Source organism: Rana temporaria, chromosome 9, assembly GCF_905171775.1.
Source record: "Rana temporaria chromosome 9, aRanTem1.1, whole genome shotgun sequence".
Classification (NCBI taxonomy): Eukaryota; Metazoa; Chordata; class Amphibia; order Anura; family Ranidae; genus Rana; species Rana temporaria.
Genome location: NC_053497.1, coordinates 36,382,696 through 36,406,648, shown reverse-complemented (window position 1 = coordinate 36,406,648; position 23,953 = coordinate 36,382,696). Strand labels below are relative to the sequence as shown.

The 23,953-nt window shown below is 47.9% G+C and overlaps 1 protein-coding gene across 1 annotated transcript in view; it reads left to right on the top strand.

Annotated features, from left to right (window-relative positions):
- Positions 1-289: 289 nt before the first annotated feature.
- The window catches only part of COQ8B (coenzyme Q8B), a 73,188-nt gene continuing 49,524 nt past the window's right edge, over positions 290-23,953 (top strand). Inside the window, exons 1-6 of the mRNA XM_040323167.1 lie at positions 290-691; positions 4,079-4,264; positions 7,884-8,165; positions 13,265-13,331; positions 13,432-13,509; positions 20,888-21,010. Coding sequence (XP_040179101.1) covers positions 4,088-4,264; positions 7,884-8,165; positions 13,265-13,331; positions 13,432-13,509; positions 20,888-21,010 — 727 coding nt within the window. The 5' untranslated portion in view covers positions 290-691; positions 4,079-4,087. The remainder of the gene's footprint in view (positions 692-4,078; positions 4,265-7,883; positions 8,166-13,264; positions 13,332-13,431; positions 13,510-20,887; positions 21,011-23,953) is intronic.

The following is a 23,953-nucleotide window of genomic DNA, read 5'->3' as shown; positions in this document are numbered from 1 at the left end:
CAGGAGTAGGGGGAAATTGTGAGAAGGGGAAGGAGATTGTGCAGGAGTAGGAGGAAATTGTGAGGAGGGGGAGGAGATTGTGCAGGAGTAGGGCGAGATTGGCGCTATGGGGAAGAGACTGTACAGGAGAGTGTAGGGAGGGGAGGAAATTGTACAGGAGGGGGAGGAGACTTTACAGGAGAGTGTGAGGGAGGGCTGTGCGGTTTGTACAGGAGGGGGCGGGTCTTGTCCTGTAGGAGAAGTCGAGTTGTGTCATGTGCTGTAACGCCCCTTCTGGACATTGGTGTTATGAAACAGACCACGTGACCGCCCTCCGGCGAACATGTTTCAATATATAACCACGCCGGTGTAGTGTCACATTCCGCTCCCTATCACAGAATGCTCCGGAAGTTACGACACCGGCATCTGCTGACAGCTAATCGCAGCTCTTGTCTTTTCTTTCGAAGACAAGCTCGCCGTCAACAAGAGGGTAACGATTGGCTGATTGTATGCGTGTCGTTGATTGGCTGCAAATAGAACGTGTTCTGCCCTTACTTACAGCAGACTTCCGGTCCATATTCTAGCATGTCCTTTCGGTCTTGGGGGTCACTGTGTGCCCAGTGACAGCTATCCGGATCGGTCCATAGATTTAGAAGTTGCCATAATCAAAGATGGCGGCGGAAGTAGCACAGTAAGGGCAAAAGAGAGAAAGGTGAGCTCTGTCTGTGTCATGTTTTAATGCTGTTCTAGTGTAAGATTCTGAATGATGAGCGACCCTTCTAGTCGTCTTATTGTATGTCAGATGCTGGAATACAATGGTGTGTGGGGCCGTGTGATGGCTGAGTGTAGTTTGTGCTCCTCAGGGGACTTTGATCCAATGAGGTTGTTGTTTGGGAGACATTAGAATTTCTTTCAGGGTTGTATTTTTGTCTGTGACCCCATTGGGGGGTTATCTCCTATCCCCCCCCCCCCATAAACATCACAGGCTCGGCTGTACCAACAACCTAACCCCCCAATACACATCACAGGCTCGGCTGTACCAACAACCTAACCCCCCAATACACATCACAGGCTCAGCTGTACCAACAACTCCCCCCCCCCCAATACACATCATAGGCTTAGCTGTACCAACAACTCCCCCCCCCCCCCAATACACATTACAGGCTCAGCTGTACCAACAACCCCCCCCCCCCATAAACATAAGCTCAACTGTACCAACAACTCCCCCCTCATTAACATCACAGGCTCAGCTTTACTACCCCCCCCCCCCCATAAAAATCACAGGCTCAGCTTTACTACCCCCCCATAAAAATCACAGGCTCAGCTTTACTACCCCCCCCCCACATAAACATCACAGGCTCAGCTTTACTACCCCCCCCCCCAATAACCATCACAGGCTCAGCTTTACTATCCCCCCCCCCATAAACATCACAGGCTCAGCTTTACTATCCCCCCCCCCATAAACATCACAGGCTGAGCTTTACTACCCCCCCCCCCCATAAACATCACAGGCTGAGCTTTACTACCCCCCCCCCCCCATAACCATCACAGGCTCAGCTTTACTATTCCCCCCCCATAAACATCACAGGCTGAGATTTACTACCCCCCCCCCCCAATAAACATCACAGGCTGAGATTTACTACCCCCCCCCCCCCCATAACCATCACAGGCTCAGCTTTACTACCCCCTCCCCAATAACCATCACAGGCTCAGCTTTATCCCCCCCCCCCCCCATAAACATCACAGGCTCAGCTTTACTATCCCCCCCCCATAAACATCACAGGCAGGCTCAGCTTTACTCTTCCCCAGAAGGTTTTACCCCCCCCCCCCCTTCATCACCAGGCTATTTTATGCTATTTAGCACAGCACTACTTTAGCTGGTAATTGTACGGTCATGCAACACTGTACACAAATTTATATCACTTTTTAACATAAATAGAGCTTTCTTTTGGTGGTATTTGATCACCTCCTGGGTTATTTATTTTTATTTTTTTATTTATCCACTTCCCGCCCGCCGTATGTGGAATGACAGCTGGGAAGTGGTTCTGTTATCCTGACTGGGCCTCATATGACGTCCAGATGATAATCACAGCCGATCATCTTGTGAACCAGGAAGTGCCGGTGAATGGCATTCCTCGGTTCGCGCTGACACGGAGAGCCGATCAGCAGGTCTCCCTGTCAGAGGAGGGGGGGGGGGGTCTGTGCTGATATTCAGCACATTGATTATGGGCACAGCCCCCTCAGATCTGCCAATCGGCTAGCAATCAGTGCCCCAATAATAAATTCTGCCAGTGCCCACCACAGTGCCAATCAGTGGTGGGCACTAGCAATAATAAACACTGCCAGTGCCCACCAGTGGGCACTGGCAGTATTTATTATTGCCAGTGCCCACCACTGATTGGCACTGTGGTGGGCACTGGCAGTATTTATTATTGCCAGTGCCCACCACTGATTGGCACTGTGGTGGGCACTGGCAATAATACTGCCAGTGCCAATCAGTGCCCAGCAGTAACACCTGTCAGTAACTAAACAGTGCGGTCTATTGGTGCCGCCTATCAGTGCCCGTCAGTAAGGGTAAAACAAAATTTTATGACAGAAACTAAGAAAAAACTTTTTATTTATCAATTTTTTTTTTTTTTTGTAGTTTGTTTAGCAAAAAATTAAAACCCCAGAGGTGATCACATGCCACCAAAAGAAATATCTATTTGTGCAGTGTTGCATGACCGCGCAATTGTCATTCAATTTGCAACAGTGCTGAAGATTGTCCTGGGCAGGAGGGGGCGAAAGTGCCCAGTATTAAAGTGGTTAAAGCGGAGCTCCACCCTAAAGTGGAACTTCCGCTGATCGGAACCCGCCCCCCCTTCGGTGTCACTTTTGACACCTTTCAGGGGGGAGGGGGGTGCAGATACCCGTCTAAAGACAGGTATTTGCACCCACTTACGGCCACACAGTCTCGGGTTTTCTGCGGGCAGTTTTCTCCTTCCGTTCTCCCCCCCTGTTGTGCTCTGGGAACACTCGGCTCCCAGAGCACAGCGGGAGCCAATCAGCGGCGCAGCGCAACTCGCGCATGCGCCGTAGGGAGCCGGGTAGTGAAGCCGGAGCGCTTCACTTCCTGGTTCCCTCACTGAGGATGGCGGGGGGAGCAGCAGAGAGACGAGCGATCGCTTGTCCTCTGCTGCGGACGGCGCTGGACTCCAGGACAGGTAAGTGTCCTAATATTAAAAGTCAGCAGCTGCAGTATTTGTAGCTGCTGGCTTTAAATATTTTTTTTTTTTTACTGGCACATCCGCTTTAATGAACAAAAAAATAAATAAAAAAGACCAAAATGTATTCTGCTACTTGTCATCCACAGAGGTGATCAAATGCCACCAAAAGAAATCTCTATTTGTGGGGGAGAAAAAAGGACAACAATTTTATTTGGATTCAGCGTCTCACAACCGCGCAATTGTCAATTAAAGTAACGCAATAAAATGGCCTGGTCTAGAAAACATCTAGAGGTCAAGTGGTTAATACTGCTTTTAGCATCTTTAAATACTTCCAGAAATTAAGGACAACTCTCCCAGTCCGCGTCACCGACGTTTATGCCCCGTACACACGATCGGAAATTCCGCCAGCAAAAGTCCGATGTGAGCTTTTGAACGGAAATTCCGACTGTGTATACGCTCCATCAGACTTTTCTGTCGGAATTTCCGCCAGCTAAAGTTTGAGGGCTGGTTCTCCTATTTCTAACATTGGTAGGTAAGAAATAAAAGTGGCGCCGTGTGAGGTAATGATGGGTACTATATATACCAGGGATCCTCCAAGCTACGGCCCTCCAGCTGTTGTAGAACTACACATCCCATGAGGCATTGTAACACACTGACATTCAGACATGACTAGGCATGATGGGAATTGTAGTTCCTGAACAACTGGAGGGCCGTAGTTTGAAGACCCATGATATATATACGTTGTAGGCACACTTCTGTCCTATCAGTACACACGGCTCTATAAACCAATTTAATGACCTTCAGAATGTTTGTCACAAGTTCTCATAAAATCTGTGCATGTGATTGCGTTGTACATTCTCTCAGTGTGTATATATAATGTTCTCACATTTCAGACCTGGACAATGTGGGGCGAGCTGGCGCTGGTGTTACAGGGAGCGTCCCGCGTGGCGCAGGCTGTGGCAAAGATGGGCTGTGAAGAACTGCGGATGGCCGCTACAACATCCACTCTGGGGGCCACAGTGAGATCCGCGCAGGCTACCGCTGAGCGATGTGTGGGGGCCGCGTTCACAAACATGCAGGTAATAAAAGATCTTTCCAGCTAGGAGCCAATTGGTTTCTTCATTTAATTTTCTAACCTGCCCACCAGCAAGAATGGGAGAACCTGGTTGGCTGCTCAGTGAGAAAGGCGGCCACTTCACACACAAATTTTGTAAAAAATGTTTTGTCTTTGATGTCCTGTTCTTTGATTGTTCTAGGAGAGTAAAGCTGGCCATAGATGGATCGAATCTTGGCTGGTTCAGCAAGGAGCGGCTGAGATTCGATCCATCTATGGTCAGGCTGGTTGTACTGAAATCAGGCCATAGATTTGACTTGAGTTCATCATACCTGATGGATTCTTTGCATGCGATCAATGCTGCTGGCAGTGATCAATGGGGTAGATTCAGGTACATTTGCGCTTTTTTTGTGGAGGCGCAGGGCAACGTTTTTGCCCTGCGCCCCTGCAAATTTACTGCGCTACCCTTGATTCACGGAGCAGCAGCTCTGTAAATTGCGTGGGCGCGCCGGCAAAATGCCCGGCGTAAGCGCGCGCAATTTAAATGATCCCGTAGGGGGCGGGAATCATTTAAATTAGGCGCGTTCCCACGCCGATCGTAGAGCGCATGCTCCGTCGGGAAACTTTCCCGACGTGCATTGCGGCAAATGACGTCGCAAGGACGTAATTTGCTTCAAAGTGAACGTGAATGGTGTCCAGCGCCATTCATGAATCACTTACGCAAACTACGTAAATTTGAAATTTCGCGACGCGGGAACGACGGGTATACGTAACATTGGATGCCCCTGCTAATAGCAGGGGCAGCCTTGCACGAAAGACGCCGTACGGAAACAACGTAAACTGCGTACGCAGGGCTCGCGTAACGTTGTAAATCGGCGTTAGTATGCAATTTGCATACTATACGCTGAGCACAACGGGAACGCCACCTAGCGGCCATCACAAGAATGCAGCCTAAGATATGCGGGCATAAGAGCCTTATGCCGCGCATATCTTGGGCTGCAGTCGGCGTAACGAGGTTCCTGAATCAGGAGCATTCGTTACGCCGGGGCAAGTAAGCAATTGCGCTGTGTAACTATGGTTACACAGGCGCAATTGCTTCTTGAATCCGGGCCAATGTGTTTTGCTGGCGGGGAACGCTACCTGCCAGCAGAACACAATAGTGTTGTGGGAGGGATTTCCCCATTAACATTGACTACGTTGTTGGAGGAATCAAGCTATTTTCTCTTCAATCTGTGGTTGAAGGAAAGACAATCGCATAATGTATGACCTGCCTTAGGGAGGGACTAGCACAGAGTATACGATGACTGAGTTGCAGTGCAGCACCACAGTTCCTGCCGATGAGGAGCTCCATTGCAGGCTGGTTGGTCAACACTTAGTGGATTCCTCCGTTAACTGTTAACTGTTAATTGTGTACTGTGTTTTCTTTCTATAAACCTTAAATTGGAGTTCCACCCAAAAAAGGAACTTCCGCTTTTTGGAACCCTCAAACCCCACCCCCCTCCAGTGTCACATTTGGCACCTTTTCAGGGGGGAGGGGGGAGCAGATACCTGTGTAATTTAGGTATTTTGCTCCCACTTCCGGGCATGGATACCTGAGCCACCCGTGGGTATCTACACCACTTACTTTATTCCCCCCGCTGTCTTCTGGAAGACGCACAGGTCCCAGAAGACAGCAGGGACCAGTGGGATCGCGCATTGCGCAGTAGGGAAACAGGAAGTGAAGCCGCAAGGCTTTACTTCCTGCTTTCCTTACTGAAGATGGCGGCGGTGTCAGGACCCGAGAGCCAAGCGATAGCTCGGCGTCGGGTGCTGACATCGCGGGCGCCCTGCACAGGTAAGTGTTCTTATTTTAAAAGTATGAAACTGCAGTATTTGTAGCTACTCACTTTAAAAAAAAAAAGGCGGAACTCCGCTTTAAATCTTAAAGCGGAGCTCCGCTGAAAAAAAAATATTAAAAGCAAGCAGCTACAAATACTGCAGCTGCTGACTTTTAATATCCGCACACTTACCTGTCCTGGAGTCCAGCGCCGTCCGCAGCAGAGGATGAGTGATTGCTCGTCACTCTGCTGCCCCCTGCCATCCTCGGTGCAGGAACCAGGAAGTGAAGCGCTCTGGCTTCACTGCCCGGTTCCCTACGGCGCATGCGCGAATGGCGCTACACCTGCCGATTGGCTCCCGCTGTGTACTGGGAGCCGAGTGTTCCCAGAACACAACGGGGGGGGGGGGGGGGGAGGGTTGGTGATGTCATGCCCGCAGTCTGCCCGAGACTGTGTGGCCGGAAGTGGGTGCTAATACCTGTCTTTAGACAGGTATCTGCACCCCCCTCCCCCCTGAAAGGTGTCAAATGTGACACTGGAGGGGGGAGGGTTCCGATCAGCGGGTGTTCCACTTTAGGGTGGAGCTCCGCTTTAATAATAAAAATAAGAGCCGGTTCACACAGGGGCGACTTGGGGTCCGACTTCAAGTCGCGCTGTTGAGAAAAGCAATGGAAGTGAATGGAGCCGTCTTAATGAACACTACTGAAGTCGCTCCGACTTCAGAAAAGGTTCCTGTACTACTTCAATCCGACTTGTACCCATTGATTTCAATGGAAGTCGCCTCCAAAGTTGGATCGTGTCTTAACTGAAGCAACAATACAGGAAGAGAAAATTGTTTTCTCAGGCAAACCCCTCCCTCCCACAGAGCTGATTGTTGTTTGACCACCGGAAAGCCTCCTGTCCTTGAAGTCGCCTTGTAAGTCGCACTGTGGTGCGCGCTCAGGTCGCTTCGCAAAGTCGTGGCCAGAGTCGTGTCGCCCCTGTGTGAACCGGTGATCTGTCGAGCTGGTTCCAGCTATCGGGGAAGTTCCAGCACAGGCGCAATCTGATGTGCTGAGATGGTTCCGGCTAACGGGAAAGTTCCTTCAAGGACTGCGCAGGCGCAAACTTGCTGACAGAAATCTCCGAACCTCCAGGGCGACGTGGATTTCGAGGTAAGTGGCCAGTCGGCCTCACGTCCTCGCTTCGCTCGGACGTCTTGCTCCGCTCGCTCGGCCTCCTGGCTCTTTTTTTAACATCCTCCAATCCACGGGGATTGGATGCCGGGCAAGGTTCGGAGATTTCCGTCGGCAAGTTTGCGCCTGCGCAGTCATTGAAGGAACTTCCCCGTTAGGGGAACATTAAGGACAAGTCACCGGCTCTAATAAAAATAATAAACATGTTCTACTTGCTCTGTGAAATGGTTTTGCACAGAGAGCAGCCCAGATCCTCCTCTTCTCAGGTCCCTCGTCTGCACTTCTGACCCCTCTCTCCTGTTGAGTGTCCCCACAGCAAGCAGCTTGCTATGGGGCAGCCGAGCTGCAGCTCCCTGTGTCTGTTTAGACATGGAGCTGTGGTTCGGCCCGCCCCCTCTCCCTCCTGATTGGCTAACTGACTTTGACAGCAACGGGAGCCAATGGTGCTGCTGTTGTCTCAGCCAATCAGGTAAGAGAGTCCCAGACAGTCTGGATAGAGATAGGCTCAGGTAAGTATTAGGGGGGCTGCTACACACAGAAGTTTTTTTATCGTAATGAATAGAATGCATTAAGATAAAAAAAACTTCTGCCTTTACATCCACTTTAATTTAGTTTCTTTGGTTATTACTTTGGCTTTTTCTTTCTTGTATAGGTCCGGCAGACAGATTCCAGAGTGCGCCCAGAATCCTCTGATTTCAACGCGGATACGTGGAATGTGATGTCAGAGATTCCTCCAGAGGAAGAGCAGCCGCCCCCCAGGACTAACCCTGGTCAGTGGTCTCAGAAGACAGGCGCAGGCATGTCAGGGATGAACATGGGACAAGCCAGAAGTTACAGCACCGTCAGAGGACTCACGGCTGATGAACTGCAGAGAGCGCGAGGCGCCAAGACCAACAACGAAGCAGAGGATCATGGGAAGCCCAAGAGACAGAAGGTAAGAGCTTATTGCTAGGAAATAAAATGGTCAAGGTAGCTTCAAGTGGGTGCATGGACCTTTTCACAGCCACCACAGCAATACAGGTGTACAGACTAAGAGGATTTCCTAAAACTGGAGCAGCCAGAATCTGGAACAGCTGTTCATGGCAACTGTTCAAATACTTTTTCCCCTCACTGTATACTGATTCCAATAAAACAAGGGGAAACGAAAAAATATGTTTTTTATTATAATGCAGGATTTATATCGTGCCAACAGTTTAACCACTTCCAGACCGCCGCATGTACATATACGTCGGCAGAATGGCACGTACAGGCACATTGGCGTACCTGTACGTCCCTGCCTAGACGTGGGTCGGGACCCCCCCCCCCCCCCCCCCCCGCTACATGCGGCGGTCAGATTCCCGCGGGGAGCGATCCGGGACGAGGGCGCGGCTTTTCGTTTCTAGCCGCCCCCTCGCGATCGCTCCCCGGAGCTGAAGAATGGGGAGAGCCGTATGTAAACACGGCTTCCCTGTGGCGGCTGCATCGATCGAGTGATCCCTTATATAGGGAGACTCGAAAGATGACGTCAGTCCTACAGCCACACCCCCCTACAGTTGTAAACACACACTAGGTGAACCCTAACTCCTACAGCGCCCCCCGGTGGTTAACTCCCAAACTGCAACTGTCATTTTCACAATAAACAATGCAATTTAAATGCATTTTTTTGCTGTGAAAATGACAATGGTCCCAAAAATGTGTCAAAATTGTCCGAAGTGTCCGCCATAATGTCGCAGTCACGAAAAAAATCGCTGATCGCTGACATTAGTAGTAAAAAATAAATAAATAAATAATAAAACTATCCCCTATTTTGTAAACGCAATAAATTTTGCGCAAACCGATCGATAAACGCTTTTTGCGATAATTCTTTTTTTTTTTTTTTTACCAAAAATAGGTAGAATACGTATCGGCCTAAGCTGAGGGGAAAAAAAAATGTATATATGTTTTTGGGGGATATTTATTATAGCGAAAAGTAAAAAATATTGCATTTTTTTCAAAATTGTCGCTCTATTTTTGTTTATAGCGCAAAAAATAAAAACCACAGAGGTGATCAAATACCACCAAAAGAAAGCTCTATTTGTGGGGAAAAAAGGACGTCAATTTTGTTTGGGAGCCACGTCTCACGACCGCGCAATTGTCTTTTAAAGCGACGCAGTGCCGAATTGTAAAACCCCCTTGGATCATTTAGCAGCATATTGGTCCGGTCCTTAAGTGGTTAAAAAAATAAAGTGAGATCTCGGTTCACGCCGAGATTTCACAGCATGATTTCAACTGCGATTCTAATGTGAATGAATGCAATTTCTGAGGGGATTTGGCATAGCTGGAGATGAAATTCGCACTGAACCCGCACTAAACTACAGGCACAGGACCCTTTTTAACCAGATCAAGAATCGCACTGCATAGATGTGAATGGCCTTCGTTGAAACCCATGTTTTTTCACATGATATGCAAATCCCATGAATTTCGAATCAATATAATGCGCATAGAATTCACATCAGTGTGAATCTGGACTTTTATAAATACAATTCCATACAAGAGGATAAAGAGGGCTTCTGCTTGTAGTGAGAATTTACAATCTAAAGCAGGCATGTCCAAAGTCCAGCCCGGGGGCCAATTGCGGCCCATGGTCCAGTTTCGTGCGGCCCCACTAGTAATTTGGAAATGTATATCTTTTGTGGCCCCCAACGAATCCCCAAGCACTGCGTACTGCTCGGGGATTCGTTGGGGGGCACAAAAGATATATATATATATATACTGGGCCGGATTCAGATAGATTTCTCTATCTATCTGCTGGCGTAACGTATCTGCGATACGGCACGCTGCCGTAACTTTGGGCGCAAGTTCCGTAAAGAACTTGCGCCCTTAGTTACGGCGGCGTAACCTATGTGTGGCGGCGTAAGCCCGCCTAATTCAAATGGGGATGTTGTGGGCGTGTTTTATTTAAATTTAAGATGACCCTGCGTATTTTACGTTTTTTGTGAACGGCGCATGCGCCGCTTGTGAAAGAATCCCAGTGCGCATGCTCGAAATTACGCTGCAAAGCCTCATTGGTTTCAACGTGAACGTAACTTACGCAAAGCCCTATTCGCAAACGACGTAAAATTTTCAAAACTCAGCGCGGGAAGGACGTCCATACTTAACATTTGCTACGCCTCATATAGCAGGGGTAACTTTACGCCGGAAAAAGCCTAACGTAAACGACGTAAAAAAATGCGTCGGCCGGACGTACGTTTCTGAATCGGCGTAAATACCTAATTAGCATATTCCTTGCGTAACTATAAGGGAGCGCCACCTAGCGGCCAGCGTAAATATGCAGCCTAAGATACGACGGTGTAAAACACTAACGCTGGTCGGATCTTAGGGAAATCTATGCGTAACTGATTCTATGAATCAGGCGCATAGATACTACCGGTCGGACTCAGAGATACGACGGCGTATCTGGAGATACGCCATCCTATCTCGTATCTGAATCCGGCCCACTGTATTTATTGTTCCAGGGAGGGGCGGGACGAGTGCCGTCAGATTACATACAGGAAAATCTCTTGTTTACTCAGCGGCCTCTGTAAAAGGAAGTCCCATCTCCTGGGCTGGCATTGGAGGACTGTTCTGTCTATCAAAGGAGGCAAGACTTTGTATTAAAAAGGCCGCTGAGTAAACGGGAGATTCTCCTGTATGTAATCAGTTGGCGCTTGTCCCGCCCCCTCCCTGTTCTCTCCAAGGCTGCAGATGGGCATGTATCAGGCTGCACTGATGGCAATGGTGAGGCTGCATTCATGGCAATAGTGAGGCTGCATTGGGGCACTGATTAGGCTGCATTGATGGGCACTGACCCTTATTTTGCTTCACAGTTCTTTATTTTAAATGTGGTTTTTTTTTTTCCCACTGAAATTTCCCTCTTAAAATGAAGGTGTGTGTTGTACGCCGATAAATACGGTATATCCAAATAACACGCCCAAGCTCATCCTTAGACTCTTTACCACACACAGCCACAAAGGCAAGATCATTCTTGTTGATGAACGGATTTTCCCAGGTGGGGTTATTAGGCAGCTAGTGTAGAAGAATATAATACCATGTAGTAAAAAATTGTATTTATTCACATGATAAAAAAAATCGGGCAAGAATGAAATAGCAAAAGTGGATAGAATATGAGCTATGACAAGTACATAGTCAGCGTTTACATAGATATGCAATACAGTACATAAATAGTGTTTATACAGCCAAAAATATGTACTGTAGCATAAACAATCTAACAAACGTTTCGACCTACAAGGTCTTCTTCAGAGAATTGTGTAACTTGGTAAGGTGTCTCAGTGTTAATACTGTGAGCCTGTAGAGCAGCACCGCATCGCCCACTCAAAGATGATCCACAACCCAGGCAATAAATCGGATCTCCACGCCGAATAAGACCCCTCGCTCGACACCACAGGGGGTCACCCCCAAACAGGGCCGGGTCAAAGATGGAAAGACCATGCAAAAACCCAGGAGGTGTGTGGAATTGTTGGCAGAAGGGAAGAAGTTTTATAAAGAGGCCTTTAAAATGTAGAGCATATGTTTAATAAGTTAAAAGAGAACTTCCTGAGCGGGGATAGCATTGTCTGATCAAAATGCTGTGGGTTTGTAAATGACAGCAGTTACAGACAGAGAGGTTCCCTCTGTAGCACCAGAGCAGATGGTGTGCTATACTTGGGAGGTACCAGAATGATCCTTCTTGTTTGGCAGTGTATTAGTTAATTTGAATTTAATTTTAATGGTTCCAAAAATGTCAGGCAAAATGGTCGGCCCTCACGCATGTTCCCTTCACCAAATCTGTCCCTCTTTGAAAAAAGTTTGGACACCCCTGATCTAAAGGGAAGAGGTACAAAGGGTAATAACTGTAAGGCCTTGTATACACGACCGAACATGTCCGACCGTGTGTAGGGCCTAGCGGACATTTTTCCGGCCTAGCAGACAGGTTTCCAGCGGACAAAAGTTTCTTAGCATGCTAATAAACTTGTCCGCTGGAAACCTGTCCGTCGGACAAGTCCGCTGGTTAGTACGTCGAACCAACGGACCGAAAATCCCGCGCATGCGTCGAATTGATTCGACGCATGCGCGGAAGCATTGTACTTCCGTGTTAGAGAACATTGGTGTCGTATTCGTCACCGCGTTCTCTGTCCGCGGGGATTTTGGTCTGATGGTGTGTACACACATCAGACCAAAACCTCCCAGCAGACATGTCCGATGAAAACAGTCCGCGGACCGTTTTCATCGGACATGTCTGGTCGTGTGTACAAGGCCTAAGGGATAGGTTGATGGAGAAGATAGAAAAACAACTTTTAGGTAGAGGCAAGATTGGCTTTTCTGAAAAGATGAGTTTTCTGGGATTACCTAAAAGTGGCCAGTAGGAGGGTACCAGACAGGTTGGGGTAAGGAGTTCAAGAGGATGGGGGAGGCTCTGTGGAAGTCCTGGAGGTGAGCATGAGAGGACAAGGGAACTAGAGAGCAGGTGGTCTTAATATGGTGTGGAGGGGACAGTTTGGATGGTATTTTAAGTTGAGGTTTGGTGATTGTAGCTGGGGGCTGAGATGTGGACGGCTTTGTGTGGTTTTTAGTATATTGAATTTCACACAGAGGGGTGGCAGACGCTGGTTGGTTAGTAAGGTGGTTGAATCTTGTAGCAGCATTCATGATAGACCAAAGAGGGGATAGCCTGTGTAGAGGTAGGCCAACTTGGAGGGAGTTGCAAATGTTGAGGGTTGGGAAATAACCAGGGAATGAATTATAGTTTTGCGGTATCGTTGGTTATGGTGGGGCAAACTTTGGAAATGTTATGGTAGTAAATTCTCCTCCAAGTTTTTGGTCCCTATTGGATGTGACACTAAAATGATGGGAGGGACTAATAGTGGCGCTATTGATGGTAAAGTTGTACAGGGGGGGATATTATGAGCTCCATTTTTGACAGATCAAGTTTTAGGAAGTCGTGTAACATTTATACTGATATGTTTATTAGCATTTTATGTGCCTGGAATTCTGGAGCCACAACTCCTCCTTATCATGAGTACTATGTTTTATTGACAGCTGAGCGAGAGGGCCCGAGAGAGGAAGGTTCCTGCATCCCGTCTCAGCCGCATGGCAAACTTTGGGGGTAATTTTTGTTTTTTTGAGGAAATTGCTTTATCCTGTTTGTTCTCCTAATCTTTAAATGGTAGTTTTTTATTTGTGTCTCTCTTGATCTCATTGCACAGGTCTAGCTGTCAGCCTTGGAATTGGTGCTCTGACTGAGGTAGCAAAACAGTCTTTGAAAGGGGAGAAGAAGACAGAAGGTGAGTGTGGATGTTGGGTTTTTACAAGGGTAACAATCCATTCAGGGCAAAGTTGGCATCTTCTTTAACCACTTCAATACCAGGCTTTAAAACCCACCTCCATACCGGGCCTATTCTGGCACTTCTCTCCTACATATACAAATCATCATTCTTTTGCTAGAAAATTACTCAGAACCCCCAAACATTATATATGTTTTTTTAGCAGACACCCTAGGGAATAAAATGGCGGTCATTGCAACTTTTTATCTTGCACGGTATTTGCGCAATCATTTTTCAAACGCATTTTTTTTTTGTAAAAAAAAAAAAAATGGTTTCATGAATTAAAAAATAACGAAACTGTAAAGTTAGCCCAATTTTTTTTGTAAAATATGAAAGATGATGTTACGCCGATTAAATAGATACCTAACATGTCACGCTTTAAAATTGCGCACACTCATGGAATGGCACCAAACTTTGTTATTTAAGAATCTCCATAGGCGACGCTTTGAATTGTTTACAGGTTACCAGTTTAGAGTTAGAGGAGGTCTAGTGCTAGAATTGTTGCACACGCTCTAACACACGCGGCGACACCTCACATTTGTGGTTTGAACGACGTTTACATACGTGGGCGGGACTTGCGTGTGCGTTTGCTTCTGAGCGCGAGCTATCGGGGATAGGGGCGTTTTAATTTTTTATTGTTATTAATATTTATTTCTTTTTTATTTTACTTATTTATTACATATTTTTCTCACCTCGTCTTTCAGGACAGCACCTGGAGAGAGAGCGCAGCTCCACCCACTTCCCAGGAAACACTGCAGTCAATGCTATAACTTCCGCCCCCTTCCACCATGGCCTCAGTTGTAGTGTTTCCTCTGGCCATGGTGGAAGCGCTGCAGGGAACCAAGGGTGTGCTGTTCTCTCCCCAGGCGGGGAAGGTGGTTTTTGAGCATACCAGTGTTTTGATGTTAGGAGGTGATCCTCCAGGAGGCGGACTCGACTTCTCCCCTGACGCGCGGGTGAAGGTCGGGTACTTCTCCTCTTCGGTCCGGCGAGGACAGAGGCTGCTGGAGGTCCCGCTCCCTGAGTCTGGGCATCGTAGCTTGCGGGGGGGGCAGTCAGGTGCCGTTCTTCCGGCATACGAGGTCCCGGAGCGGAGGGCGTAGTGACGTCCTTTCCGGGTGGAGGCGGGACTTCCGGCGGCGCGTGGCGGCTTCCGGTTCCGGCCGCCTGCAACGCAGGAGGAGGAGTGGCCTCGGCGGTGCTATTTCCGGGTCTCGCAGCGGCGAGAAAGAGCCGGGAAATTAAAAAAGCTGTCGCACGCCCGCAGCGTTCTGGGACCATGGAGCCAGAAGACGCAGCGGAGGTGGCGGGAGCAGGAAACACAAGCACCAGCCCGGCCCAGGTAGGAGACCCAGCGGTGGTCAATGTACCAGGGTATTGTTATGTCCCTCCTTTCTGCCCCTTCGGGGGAGGGGAGCCTGCATCACTCACCCTAGTCACTTCTGTGGGTGTGTGTAGTTTTCTGGTACAGCGGTGATGGGTTCTGGTTTTATTTTGTTCACTAGCTGTGTGCACTTGGGTGATTTGCTGGTCTGGCATACAAAGGTTAAACATAGCGTTGTTGTCCTTTGTGTCGTTTCAGAAAGTTAAAGAAAAACTTAAAGTGGTAGAACCTCCTCCTTCCAAGAAGCGGTGTGCTACTTGTAAAGCTTCCCTTAAGGGGAACTGGACCAAACCTTTATGCAAAACTTGTATTGCGGAGATTGTCAGGGGGGAGGCCTCTACTAGTTCGGCCTCTGAGCAGCCCACCGTCAAGGGTACGGGGGAGTTGCTCTCTTCGTTTAGGGAGGAGTTGCACCAGACTTTCCAGTCTTTTCGCTCCTTCCTGGACAAGGGTCCGACTAAGGGATCTAAGGTCAGGGCCAGTACCCCCTCCACATCTAGAAGGTTAGACAGTGAGTCCGAGGAGGAGGAGCCTGAAAATGTTGTTTCAGGATCAGAGGCGGAGGAAGAAGAAGAAAGGGATACTTCTTCCTCGCGCTATAAACTGTCCTTAGAGGAGGTTGATGACCTATTAAGGACTATTCATTCTACCCTAAACATTAAGGAAGATGCGACTCAGCTGTCCTTGCATGACAGGATGTACCAGGGCTTGGATGAGGTGAAACATCGTACCTTCCCGGTACATAAAGTATTGTCCGAAACAATTAAGAGAGAATGGAAGGACCCGGAAAAGGCACCCTTCTTTTCTAAATCTCTGAAAAGGAGATTTCCTTTCTATGAAGATCCAACGCAGGCATGGAATAAAAGGCCTAAGCTGGATGCAGCATTCTCAAAAGTTTCTCGCAATACGGACCTAGCTTTTGAGGATACAGGTACCCTTAAAGATCCCCTGGATAAAAGAGCAGATACCCTGCTCAAAAAAGCCTGGGATACCACCTTGATTAATCTCAAGCCAGCTATGGCATCCACTGTGGTGGCTAGAAACCTTGAACATTGGCTGGATCAGCTTAAAGGTCACATCGAGGCTGGGACCTCTCGTAGAGAGCTTTTGGAGTCCTTTCCAGTCCTTATGAAAGCGGTAGGCTATATAGCGGATGCATCTGCTGAATCCGTGAAGCTCTCCGCCAGATCCTCGGCGTTGATAAATTCAACCAGAAGGGCCTTATGGGTTAAGACCTGGCAGGGGGACACAGCCTCTAAGGTGAAACTGTGTGGGTTACCTTTTGAAGGAGACTTGGTGTTTGGCACAGGGCTAGACGCCGTTCTGGATAGGACGGCGGATAGAAAGAAGGCTCTTCCTTTAAAAAAGGTAGATTCGGGGCCCAAGAAAAATTTTCGTCCTTTTTTCCAAGCCAAGGGTCCTAAGGATGCGCAAAGAGGCCAGGGTGGTAGACCCTGGCGGTCCCAGAGGGGCCGCGGAAAGCCTGGGGTGTTATTTCGCTCCCCCAGCCAGCCTGCTAAGCCCCAGTGACGGTCTCCCAGCTGTGGGAGGTCGGCTCCAAGCCTTCCTTCCACAGTGGGCAGAGGCGACGTCCAGTCCGTATGTCCTCAAACTGATTGCAGAGGGCTACGCACTGGAGTTCTCGGGAAGACCACCGTCGCGGTTTTATGTGACCCAATTGCCCAGGGAGCAAGAGAAATCTCGGGCAATGCTGTCATTAGTGGAAGATTTTCTCCAACAGAGGGTGATTACGCCAGTGCCCCAGAGAGAACAGGGGGAGGGCTGTTATTCCCATATATTTCTAGTAAGGAAGCCGTCGGGCAAATTCAGGTTAATTTTAAACCTAAAAGTCCTGAATCTAGCTATCCGGTACAAGAGATTCCGCATGGATTCTATATACTCGGTGAGAAAGCTTCTTCCTCTGGGGTGCTTTCTAGCATCGATAAATTTAAGGGATGCATATTTGCACGTCCCGATCAGGACTTCCTCTCAGCGCTATCTGCGCCTAGCCATCAGAACAGAGAGCGGAGTGAGACATTTCCAATTCAGAGCCCTCCCATTCGGCCTTTCCTCCTCTCCCAGAGTCTTTTCAAAGGTGGTGGCAGAGGCCTTGGCACCCCTAAGGCTCAAGGGGATTTCTATAATTCCATACTTGGACGACCTCCTGGTGTTCGCCAAGTCGGAGGAGCAGCTTCTCCTGGACCTGAGGAGGACCCAGGCTCATTTGGAAGGGCTCGGGTGGATTCTGAACAGAGAGAAGTCAAATCTAGTGCCCTCCCAGAGGATAGTCTTTCTAGGATACACTATAGACTCTGTTCAGGGGAAGATTTTTCTACCAGAAGCAAAGATAGAGAAAGTTCAGGCTGCGGTGAAGACGATTCAGTCGAATGTGCCGATTTCGGTTTGCTCAGCCATGTCCACAATGGGCTTACTCACGGCCGCCATTCCGGGGGTGCAGTGGGCTCGTCTCCATTCAAGGGACCTACAACAGGCGATCCTTCAGAATTGGACCCATGGGGAATCCCTAGAGAAAAGATTCAGAGTTCCGTCTTCAGTGAAAAGGAAACTTTGGTGGTGGAGAGGCCAGGCAAATCTGCGCCTAGGCCTGTCTTGGTCCTTCCCCACTACAAGGGTCCTAACTACGGACGCGAGTTAGTGGGGATGGGGTGCTCACCTAAACGGGCAGATGGCACAGGGATCCTGGACGAGGGAGGAGTCCAGAAGGTCCTCCAATTGGAGGGAACTCGGGGCCATTTGGTTAGGGCTAAGGGCCTTCCAGGAGCTGATTCTGGACCAACACGTCCAGATTCTGTCAGACAACGCCACAGCGGTGGCGTATGTTTCCAGACAGGGGGGCACGAGAAGCAAGGTACTCCTCAATCTGGCCTTACAGACTCTGTCCTGGGCAGAGGTGAACTTGGCATCCCTATCGGCAGTACACCTAAAAGGCAGCCTAAACCTTCTGGCAGACTTTTTAAGTCGGACGAGGGTTCTGGAATCGGAATGGTGTTTATGCCCGGAGGTCTTCCAAGAGCTAGTAAACAGGTGGGGAACCCCTCAGATAGACCTGTTCGCGTCCCAGTCCAATGCCAAGGTTCCGGCTTATTTTTCTCTCAACAGAATGGACCAGGCAGAGGGTCTAGATGCGTTAGTCCAACGCTGGCCCTTCCGCCTGTGCTATGCCTTCCCCCCAGTTCAGATCATTCCTTTAGTGTTACGGAAGCTTCAGGAGGAGAAGACTTCTCTGATCCTGATAGCCCCGTACTGGCCCAAGAGGCCTTGGTTTTCGAGTCTGTTGGAACTGGCAGTAGAAGTTCCCTGGGTACTACCAGTCAGAAGAGATTTACTGTTTCAGGGCCCTCTACTTCATCCAGACGTGAGTCGGTTAAGACTCACGGCCTGGTTACTGAAGAGCTAATTCTTAGCAGTAAGGGTTTGTCCAAACGTTTGGTAGATACGCTACTTAGTAGTAGGAAAAAGGTCACGAGGGCCATCTACTTCAAGACTTGGAAAGTTTTCAATTCTTGGTGTGAAGGTAAAAATTATTCTCCTTTGAATACATTTTCCGTCTTGGAGTTTTTACAAGACGGTATGGATATGGGTCTGGCAGCCAGCACCTTGAAGGCGCAGGTGGCGGCTTTGTCAGTGTTTCTAGAGAGACGTTTATCTCTAGAGCCCTACGTCATCAGATTTTTTAAGGCCTTAGCCAGGGCTAGGCCTTCCCCGTTTAAATTTTTCCCCAAGTGGGATTTATCAGTGGTCCTGGGGGGTTTGACTAAAAAACCCTTCGAACCACTGGTAGACGCTTCTATAAAATTTCTGACTTTGAAATTGGTGCTTTTGGTAGCGATCACCTCAGCGAGGAGGGTTAGCGAGCTTCAGGCGCTTTCTATTTTGGAGCCTTTTTTGTCAATCTTCCCTGATAGGGTAGTATTAAGAACTGATCCGAGTTTTCTTCCGAAGGTAGTGTCAGTATTTCATAGGACGCAGGAAATAGTGTTACCTACCTTTTTGTCCAACTCCTTCTTGTCCGAAGGAGAGAGAATTCCATTCCTTAGATGTCAGGAGATGCATTAGACGCTATCTAGAGGTCTCTAGTGAGTTCAGAAAGGCGAATTCGCTTTTCGTTCTGTTTTCAGGATCCCGCAAGGGGCATGGGGCTTCCAAGAGTACTCTGGCTAGATGGTTACGTATGGCTATCCATGAGGCATACAAAGCTAAAGGTTTGGATCCTCCTCCGGGAGTAATGGCCCATTCTACTAGGGCGGTGGCAACTTCCTGGGCAGAACGGGCTGGAGCTTCGCCAGAACACATCTGTAAAGCGGCAACGTGGACAAGCTTTTCCACCTTCGCTCGTCATTATAGGATGGATTTGCTCTCTGTGTCAGAGCAGTCTTTTGGCAGGAAGGTCCTGCAAGCGGTGGTCCCACCCTAGAGTAAGTACTCGGTTATCATCTCCAGGTGCTGTCCTGAAAGACGAGGTGAGAAAACCTTAGTTAGACTTACCGGTAACGGTATTTCTATGAGTCTTTCAGGACAGCACCGATAACCCGCCCTTTTGTTATTAAAGATAATATATATATATGCTAATGCGTGTAGTTTCTATGTTCTGCTTATCTAATTTCAGCGTGGCCGGAGGTACTCGTGAACAACTGAGGCCATGGTGGAAGGGGGCGGAAGTTATAGCATTGACTGCAGTGTTTCCTGGGAAGTGGGTGGAGCTGCGCTCTCTCCAGGTGCTGTCCTAAAAGACTCATAGAAATACCGTTACCGGTAAGTCTAACTAAGGTTTTTTTTATTTTTCAATCGCTTTTATTCCTATTACAAGGAATGTAAACATCCCTTGTAATAGGAATAGTGTGTGACAGGTCCTCTTTATGGAGAGGTGGGGGGTCAATAAGACCCCACATCTCTCTTCCAGGCTGGAAAGAATGAGATTGTGAAAAAAAAACTCACAGATCTCATTCTTACTAGCCGCAATTGCGGTTTGTTTACTTACGGGTACCCGGGCGTGATGTCATCACATCGCGCCCGGGCCTCCGACGGTCATAGAGATGACTGGTGACCATCTGGTCACCAGTCATCTCTATGCCTCACATCCGGCGGATGTCGATCATCTCCCTGGGCCCCCGATGGCACAGGAGAGCCCGGAGAAGCACCGGATGGCGGCGGAGGATGTCCCCCGCCGCTTATAAGAACGATCAGGCGGCGGAACTGCCGCTATGATCCTTCTTACGGTGCGCCGGATCGCCGCCAGAAGAAAATTATATTTGAATGATGCCTCTAGGTGCAGGCATCATTGAGATATCCCCGCACAAAGTACAGGACGTCATGACGTCCACCTGGGATAGCGGATCTCTTTTAGGACGTCATATGACGGCGTGCGGTTTTAAAGTGGTTAACCACTTCCCACCTGCCGTATTGTCTCTTAAGTTCTAGGATGGTGTTCTATTTATTATATATATATATATATATATATATATATATTTTTTTTTTAAAAGCAAAAGTTTATAGCGCAAAAAATAAAACCGCAGAGGTGATCAAATACCACTAAAAGAAATCTCTATTTGTGGGGGAAAAAAGGACATCAATTTTGTTTGGGAGCCACGTCGCATGACCACGCAATTGTCAGTTAAAGCGACGTAGTGGCGAAGCGCAAAAAATGGCCTGGTCATTTGGCAGCCAAATTCTCCAGGGCTGAAGTGGTTAACCTACCAGCACGTCTTTAGAGTGTTTGAGGAAACGGGAGTACCCAGAGGAAACCCATACAGGCACAGGGAGAACATGCAAACTCCAGGCAGGTAGAGCAATGGTTGAGATTCAAACCAATGACTCTACTGCTACCAGGCAGGGTGCTAACCACTGAGCCACTTTGCTGCCCAGTGGTTGCCCAGGTTGGATTACAAACTTACTGTGCCAGAGTTATTGATGTCCATTTTTGTCCTTTCTCTTTAGCCGGCACCGCTGTTCTGGAGACAAATTCATTGATGACTGAGGGGAATGCAGAGAAAATTGTGGACACTCTGTGTAAAGTGCGAGGAGCTGCGCTGAAGATTGGTCAGATGCTTAGTATTCAAGGTAATTAAATAATAATTTGTGTACTGAGACAGTAGCTAAAGTTAAACAGACTGCACACTTTGCAAAGTGCAGTTGCTCCAGAGCTTAGTAAATTAGGGGAAGCTCTGCTGCCTTCCATCATCCAATCATGTGCGAGCAAATAAATGCTATTTTCTGTTTTGTTTTCCTTGCATGTGATTGGGTATTCTTTGCAATGTGAAGGTTTACCTCATATACTAAGCTCTGGAACAACTGCACCTGCAAAGTGCACAGTCTGCTTGCCTTTAGTAAATCAACCCCTCCACTTTTTCTTGTGAATACAAACAGGTAGTGGAAATTATTAAGAGAAATCTATCTATTTTGTATTCAAACAGGGAACTGAGGTACTCCGGGGGGGGGGGGGGGGTTTATGTGTTCCAGCTGTCGTGCTCCCACCCTGGGCACCTTACACTCTCCCAGTTTTTTTTACGTCAGTAAAGACCCCCTTCTACCCGGCGTACATATTTGGTATGTTCCATGCAATGTGAACAGGGCCGTCTGTAAAATTGATTGGACCCTGGGCATTGCCAGGAGAGATCCGGCAGGATCCCAGGTATACAGATTCAGGTAGGACCACACAAGTGCTGCAAACTGGTGTGTAAATAGTTTTTCCTGGAGTTCAGCTTTAAAGGGGTTGTAAAGGTACAATTTTTTTTTTTTTTTTTTTCCCCTAAATAGTTTCCTTTACTTTAGTGCAGTCCTCCTTCACTTACCTCATCCTTCCATTTTTGCTTTTAAATGTCCTTATTTCCGTGCCCATTATCTGCCAATCGGTGCCCCATCAATAATGGCTGTCAGTGCCAATCACTGCCCAGAAGTAACCCCTATCAGTGCCCATCAATTCTACATATCGGTGCCAAATGGAAGCGGTAAAATATATAAATCACAAATAATGAAAAACATAAAAAAAGGGGGTGATAAGCTGTGAAAATACTTGTAACGGTCAGTATTTAAAACGTTGAATACATTTGCAAATATGTGAAGCCGCACTGCCATGTCAAGGCTCCTCTGTAAAGTGCAGTCCCTAATTCTACGCTAACATTGATTCCAAATGGAGACATGCATAGCAAGAAATTCATTGAGAGTCTAAACTAGTTCAACAAATTCATAAAAAACAGAGGTATTGGTTGCATATATTTGCAGTCATATGTGAAATCGCCTTCCGGGTGTGGTCTGGACATGGCCGGATAGACGTGTGTCTGCTGAGCTCCTGACCGTCTCCTATCCACCCCGGCTTTATATTGCAAACTATGTACTCCTCGAAGAAGAAGACGGCGAAAAGGAACAATAAACTTACAAAACCTTCACCTTCAGCGAGCGAAATTCAGTGATTATTTAAACTCCCAGTATAGCGGGGGTCGAACTGCCAGATTGTGTGGAACTGGACTGGATACACAGGGCCCCAGACCGGCCAATCACACAAGGCCCTGTGATCTGCAGGCTCCATCACTATATCCACAAGGAACACATCGTATGCAAGGCATGGGATGCGGGAGAAACAGAATTTGATGGGGTTGCTGTTAAAGTCCTCCCAGATCTCTCAAGGGCCACTCTGCAGCACCGGGCCATGCTAAGACCGCTCCTGGACCATGGGTCTGGAGGGGTACTGACATCGCCCCAAGAGGGTGATGGAGAGGATGCCCCCCTCTAAGTGACCGCTACAAGTCATGGTCATTTGGTGGAGGACCGGCTCACGCAAATAGAGTGTGCGTGTTATATGCCGATACTGCAATTTGGGCTGCCTCCGAGAGAATGGAGAGGGGGGCGGGATGAGCGCCATTAGATTACATACAGCGAGAATCTCCTGTTTTACAAACTGGCCACTGTAATAAGAAGTCCTGTCTCCTGGGCTGGCATTGGATCAGTGTTCTGTCGGTACACAGTGGTGTAGTGGTTAGCACTTCCACCTAGCAGCAAAAGGGTCGCTGGTTCAAATCCTGACCACGACACCATCTGCCTGGAGTTTGCATGTTCTCCTTGTGTCTGTGTGGGTTTCCTCCAGGTACTTCATTTTCCTCCCACACTCCAAAGACATGCTGGTAGGTTAATTTGATCCTGTCCAAATTGGCACAGTGTGTGTGTGTGTGTATGTATGTAGTGTGTGTGTGTGTGTATGTGTGTATATATATATATATATATATATATATATATATATATATATAATATATATATATATATATATATATATATATAAAACATATGTATACAGTGAGGAAAATAAGTATTTGAACACCCTGCTATTTTGCAAGTTCTCCCACTTGGAAATCATGGAGGGGTCTGAAATTGTCATTGTAGGTGCATGTCCACTGTGAGAGACATAATCAAAAAAAAAAAAAATTCCAGAAATCACAATTTATGATTTTTTAACTATTTATTTGTATGATACAGCTGCAAATAAGTATTTGAACACCTGTCTATCAGCTAGAATTCTGACCCTCAAAGACCTGTTAGTCTGCCTATAAAATGTCCACCTCCACTCCATTTATTATCCTACATTAGATGCACCTGTTTGAGGTCATTAGCTGCATAAAGACACCTGTCCACCCCATACAATCAGTAAGAATCCAACTACTAACATGGCCAAGACCAAAGAGCTGTCCAAAGACACTAGAGACAAAATTGTACACCTCCACAAGGCTGGAAAGGGCTACTGGGAAATTGCCAAGCAGCTTGGTGAAAAAAGGTCCACTGTTGGAGCAATCATTAGAAAATGGAAGAAGCTAAACATGACTGTCAATCTCCCTCGGACTGGGGCTCCATGCAAAATCTCACCTCGTGGGGTCTCAATGATCCTAAGAAAGGTGAGAAACCCAGGACTACATAGGAGGAGCTGGTCAATGACCTGAAAAGAGCCGGGACCACCGTTTCCAAGGTTACTGTTGGTAATACACTAAGACGTCATGGTTTGAAATCATGCATGGCACG